The 6,000-nt window shown below is 49.5% G+C and overlaps 1 protein-coding gene across 1 annotated transcript; it reads left to right on the top strand.

Annotated features, from left to right (window-relative positions):
* Nucleotides 1-2,535: 2,535 nt before the first annotated feature.
* Nucleotides 2,536-4,933, top strand: KLF2 (KLF transcription factor 2). The gene is made up of 3 exons (XM_062510334.1): nucleotides 2,536-2,610; nucleotides 2,757-3,648; nucleotides 4,039-4,933. The coding sequence occupies exons 1-3, from the start codon at nucleotides 2,536-2,538 to the stop codon at nucleotides 4,212-4,214; spliced, it is 1,143 nt and encodes a 380-aa protein (XP_062366318.1). The 3' UTR covers nucleotides 4,215-4,933.
* The last annotated feature ends 1,067 nt before the right edge of the window (nucleotides 4,934-6,000 follow it).

The raw sequence follows: 6,000 nt of genomic DNA, 5'->3' as shown, positions 1-6,000 counted from the left end.
TGGCTGGAAGACAAATCACACATCATTTAGTTCTCCTCTACCCACAGAAGATTAACAAATACTTTCTAATCTCACATTCTTCACATTTATACACCAGTGGCATCACTCCTGATCTATGCTGTGAGATCACTGCCAGGATCTTTCGTTTAGGTATTTAAAATAAGAATTGTGAGCAGCAAAAAGCCAGAAAATGTCAGCACAACTGTCACAGACAGAGTGGAAGGTCATGGCAAAGTTGTTCTCAATTTGCTCAGAACCAGTGACTCACAAGGTAAATAAATTCTCACATTTGTCTCCCCAGGTTTAGTACAGCTCTCAATTTTTAGCCTAACTGCTTTTCTTGAAAACAGAAAGAAACTAAAAGCAGTGAATTTATTATTTTGTGTGCTAGGCTTTCATCCTCTCTGCCCACTAAACATTTCCTTTACACAAAGAAAATGCAGAGTTCGGTGAAGGAGCCATTGCAGAGCTATAAACAAATCTTTCCAGTGTCTACTGGAAGGCAGCATCTGATTGGAGCTTCTCAGCCAAACCTACACGTCCAGTTGTATATCCTAGAAACAAAATATTTTGTTAGAGCTGTTGCTGAAATCACAAGCACATAAACTGACACAGACATTCAGGGCGTGTTATCAAGGGAGCATTCACATTCATTCTGAATTCATCAGAGTATATTTTCTTGGCTGACTCACAGCCTCATATATATGTATCATTCACTTACGGGCATTTTATTAGAGGAAAAGAGTTTACATTGAAAGATTACACAAGTGTGACATTACAGAGCCATGAGTCACACATCTTTGTGTACAGCGTTACCATGCATTCAGTGTATTGATTCTGCTCCAGTCACAGAAGTTTGGCTGCTCCTTCTGGCCAACCTGTGAACTTTTAGAATGAAAACTATAGAAAGTTAAACAAGAGATATTCCTGATTTTAAAACACTTGTAGCTATTGAAAAGATCATTTACTCACCCTAGCAACTGAGTTTTCCCGAGGTGGCTAAACACAGCCACAAGCCCGGGATGGGCTCTGGTGAACAGGCTCAAAGTGCTTTAGAGAACCAGAGCCTGTCAAGGGCATTGCTCCTTTCCCCTCCTGGGGCACACCATGCACAAAAGTGAGAGCTGTTCTCCCACACTCTCCCGACTTGCAGCTCACTTAGAAACCCCTGTAAAACGTGATTGCAAAGGAGATATGGAGGAGGAAAGGAGAAAGCATAGCTCTTTCTTTGAACAGGCTCTCAAAGAATCAGTCTGTCCCTTGACAGATCATAGCTTTTCCCCCTTTCGCATCTGCCACTTTTGCCCCTGGATGATGGCCAAGCAGCCGTGACTCTCGGAAACAGGAGTCTGGAGCATATTACCACAAGTTATTGGAGAACTGCTCCTTCAGATTCAGCATCTGAGCTAGAGGCCGAGGTAAGGGAGAAGAACAATCTTCCCTTCTGAAAAATCAAGCCCAAGACCATAAACTGCCTACGACCAGAGGAGATCACAGAAGCTACGTGCATTTTTCCTGCCATAATGTCACTTTGCAACGTTGACTGGCAATCTCTGTGCAGCAAATGGAAACTCTACTACAGATCTGGACTTCCATTAAATGCAAAACTCCGGCGAAGACTGTACAAGAGTGGCATCAAACACCTTTCTGTCAGGGCCGATACGCATCTGGGACCTTTGGGGTGACCAGTGCCAAGAGGCCGCCATCATTAGCTCAGCAGTTTACCACCAGAGCAGGGCATGTCTCACTGTGCTCCTGACACCTTCCACTCCCACCTTCCTTTTCTGAGTCTGATTGCACCACGCGCCCCAGCAGTGAGGCTGGTTTGTGGGGCAGAGACTCTGAGGTGTGGGGGGGATCAATCCCCTAATTCACGGTGTCTTTCTTCGTATCCCCCGGGCGAGGACCCCTCAGTGTTCCCCACCCCACAGCAAGCCCCTCATAGTCTCTGTTGAAACTCGTAGCTATCAGTGTCCCCTCATGTCCCAGACGGTCCCCTCGGTGTTTCCAGGTCAGGGAGCCCTTGATGTCCTCCACCCCACAGCAGGTCCCTGGCTGGGATCTCAGCACAGGGTCCCGTAGCTGTTTCCAGGGCAGGGTCCCGTGCGGCCCTCTCATCCCACCGAATTCCCTTCACGGGCTCTCTCAGCACAGGACAGCGTCCCTCGGCGTCCCCGGAGCCTCAGTGAGACCCCTCGGCGTTCCCCCGGAGAAACCCGGGGCACAGACCCCTCAGCGTGCGCTCACCGCCCGCTGCCCGAGCCGGGGGTCGCGGGTCCCGGGCCGAGGGGAGGGCGGCGAAGGGACCCGGGCCCGTCCCCGCTCCGCTCCGCTCCGCTCCGCTCCGCCCCGCTCGGGCTGGGACCGCCGCCGCCTCGTCCTTTTATACCGGGGCTAAATTTAGGCTGCGCCCGAGCCGCTGCCTCCCGCCCGCCCCGTCCGGGACGCGTTTCCTCCGCTCCTGCAATTGGCCTGAGGCCGCCCGCGCCCGCGTTATAAGGTGCGGAGGGCGGCCGGCCGCGCTCGTCCCGCACCATGGCGCTGAGCGACACCGCCCTGCCCTCCTTCGCCACCTTCGCCAGCCCCTGCCGCGAGAAAGCCCTGCACGAAGTGAGTGTCCCCCGCGCTCGGCACCGACGGCTCATCGCAGCCGGGGGCGCCGGAGCCGCCGCCTCGCAGCGCCCCGAGTCCGTGCCCCCCCTTCCCCAAGGCGAACGAACGGCGCCTCTAACCCTCTCCCTTTTCTCTCTCTCCAGAGGTGGAAGTGTGAGCAGGAGGCCAAGACCCCCGCCGGCACCTGGGGCGGCCTTTCCCCGCGCAAAGAGGATGAGGATCTCAACAACGTGCTGGATTTTATCCTTTCCATGGGCAGCGATGGCTACGGCCAGGGCGCTGCCGGCGGGGACTATGCCCCTGCCCAAGGCGAAAACGGTGGCTTTTACCAGACGAACCCGTCCCCGGGATGCTACAATGCCCTGGAGCAGGACAGCCCCCCGCCCTACAGCGCCGGCATCGTACCGGAGATGATGCGTTCCGAGATGGACTCCAGCTACTGCCCTTCTGGCAGCGTCCACGGGCGGTTCTTCGTGACACCCACCTTCGGGGGCCCGCAGTTCGTCGAGAGCATTAAGCCCGAACCCGACGTGGACAATTATGGACCGGTTCTGGGTCTGGTGCCCCAGGCTTGCCCGAAGATCAAGCAGGAGGGGAACGCGACCTGCATGATGGGCTACGAGCAGCCCCGGGTGGCCAGTTCCCCCCAGATCCCTGGGGCAGAGACGCCCCCGCTGAGCCCCGACGATCTCATGGTGAATGACTGCCACACACAGATGATGTGTCCCTCGTCCGTGTCCTACCAGCAAAGTTACCACCCGGCCTCCGGCTTCCACCACCCGCAGACCCACCTCCAGTACCAGAACACCTCCCAGTTCGGCCTTTTCGAGGACAGCCTGCCCTTACAGCCCTCGGCTCCCAGGGGCATGCTCACCCCTCCTTCCTCCCCTCTGGAGCTGCTGGACTCCAAACCAAAGCGAGGACGCCGGTCCTGGCCGAGGAAGAGGACGGCCACTCACACGTGCAGCTATGCCGGTTGTGGGAAGACCTACACCAAGAGCTCACACCTGAAGGCCCACCTCAGGACACACACAGGTAAATATTGCTGATGGCCTTCATGCTGTGTACCGGTTGGGATAGCCCTATGTAAAACAGTTTGCAGCCTGGGCTTTTATCCTGTAGTGTCCCGTTAAATTCACAGCTGAGCTATGGCAGGTGGTCAGGTCTGTAACATCTAGGTGTTTACCTATGTAGTCAAAGCTATTACAAGGGCTTCTAAAGCTCTTTCTCCAAAGATTTCCTTCGCAGGAATTTCTAGTAGTTTAGCTTAAAAGCACTTGGAAGGGCCTGGTAGCAAAGAAAGGGATATGCTACAAAAAAAACAAACAAACAAACAAACAAACAAAACAAACCCAACACGAACTCGGCAAGTTGCCTGGTTTATGATGCCGCGCTGAGTCACGCTTTCCGATTTCCCCCAAACAGGTGAAAAGCCCTACCACTGCAACTGGGAAGGCTGCGGCTGGAAGTTCGCGCGCTCCGACGAGCTCACCCGTCACTATCGCAAGCACACGGGCCACCGGCCCTTCCAGTGCCACCTCTGCGACAGGGCGTTCTCCAGGTCCGACCACCTGGCTTTGCACATGAAGCGGCACATGTAGCCCCGGGGACTCTGCCCTGCCAACAGTGGACCTTATTTAACTGCTCAGGTGCAGAGGTGTTAAAAATCTGTAGCTGGTACTACACAGGGAGGCACCGACCGACGCTCCAGGACGGACACTGAGGAGCTGACACGAGGAGGGCTTAGCTGGGCATCTCCTGTAGAGAACCTGGTGCCACTGAGTCAGTGACCTGCCCGTCCCGGTCAGGAGAACAGGGGTTATTTATGCAGCTTCTGTGAAGGGTAAACTCCGTAAGACTTCATACAGACTGTATAGAAGAAGCTGTAAATATGGTTTTTTTCCCAATTCTAACTACCCATTCCCAAGCTTTACAAGACAATGTTTGTATGGAAACTGCCTGAAGTTGACCCTAGAAGAGATAAAATGAATGTTACTGTAGCTAACGGTGTTAGTTTAGATCTCAGTTGATGGCATGGCTGAAAGAACACTCCTCTTGTTAGACTGTTTGGTTCACAGGTGCAATAGTATTCTTGTTTGCCATGATCTACACTAGAAGTACAGGGCTTGATGTCTTGTAAGAAAATAACCTATTTACTGTATTTTTTTTATATATTGTAAATAATTTTATACAATGAGAAATACTGTATATGTGAATAGAAGACAAATGGGTATTTTGCCTATTTCTGTTTTTATAAAAACATAATTTTTCAATGTTTGAAAAAATTCATCTTTTTAATAAAATCAGTTTTTAATTCCTATGATTTTTATTCTCCTTTGAGATATCCCTGTTACTTTTTCCCTGATGGCTGGACCAGCAACCACCTGGTTGTGTTTTAAATTATTGACAACTGTAACAAGACACTTAAAAAAATCTGAGCCACGGATTTTTCTGAATAAGGTAACAGAGTAAGTAAGGTATTCTCAGTGGTAAATAAGACATAGTACAGTGCTTTATGAAAAAATCAAATAGGAAAGTAGATCGTATTCAAAATATACTTCCTAAAAATGGTTAAGTAAGCAACACTATAATTTCAGTCTCATTTCTAGTTTATGCTAGACTATTTTAATAGCATTCTTAATGTTTTCCAGATGCAGTTATAGTTTTGCCAGCAGTGTGTGGGTTTTTACTATAAATTTAAACACCGCGTTTTTGTAATTATGGAGGCTTATTTTAAGGCATTCCTGTATATAAATTACCCTTTTTCTCAAGAGTTCAATGCAGAATTCCAATAGGACACTAATGGAATTCAAACATGAATTCACAACCCAGGTTAAAATACCTTCATAACTCATTCCTCAAAAGTTAAGTTCACTTAATAATTTGTAGTGCCACCTAGATGTCAGGAGTTAAGAAAGTTATTAACTATTTGTGAGGGAAAACCAGCCAGGAACTGAGATTCTGATTGATAGCGGTAAAGACAGCTACAAAAGTCAAATTGAGCCCCCAAAAAATTCTTCAGGGCTGTAAATGAGCTCAGAAGGCCATGCAGTAAATCCAGTAAATGTTGTTCTGACAATCTGATGGGCATCCCCTGTCTTTTACAGCTCCAGTGTTGTGGTGAGTCTTGATACTTGTGTACCACTGCTAACCAGAGACACAGACTCAGCTTACTATTGCAGTATTTTTTGCCTCAACATCTGGATACTTGGAACTTGGCTTCAGTCAAGATTGTGACCTTTTTTCTGACTTTCCATGTTAGAATACACAAGAATGAAATCAACAGGATTGCATTTAGTGTAGCTACAAATATAGCTGTTCTTCTGTGAAAGCAAAGGCTGAAGTTGTTCATGTGGAACAGATGTAGTTTGGGCTTCTAATCATTGA

Source organism: Cinclus cinclus, chromosome 28, assembly GCF_963662255.1.
Source record: "Cinclus cinclus chromosome 28, bCinCin1.1, whole genome shotgun sequence".
In the NCBI taxonomy this organism is placed as follows: domain Eukaryota; kingdom Metazoa; phylum Chordata; class Aves; order Passeriformes; family Cinclidae; genus Cinclus; species Cinclus cinclus.
The sequence above is the reverse complement of the archived record's forward strand: the minus strand, read 5'-3'. Positions and strand labels throughout refer to the sequence as shown.

Bases quoted from the DNA above. Each gene is read 5' to 3' on its own strand.
- KLF2 (XM_062510334.1), top strand. From the start codon at position 2,536: ATGGCGCTGAGCGACACCGCCCTGCCCTCCTTCGCCACCTTCGCCAGC. The intron at 2,611-2,756 runs GTGAGTGTCCCC...CTCTCTCTCCAG, and splicing joins GCGAGAAAGCCCTGCACGAA to AGGTGGAAGTGTGAGCAGGA. The intron at 3,649-4,038 runs GTAAATATTGCT...TCCCCCAAACAG, and splicing joins CCACCTCAGGACACACACAG to GTGAAAAGCCCTACCACTGC.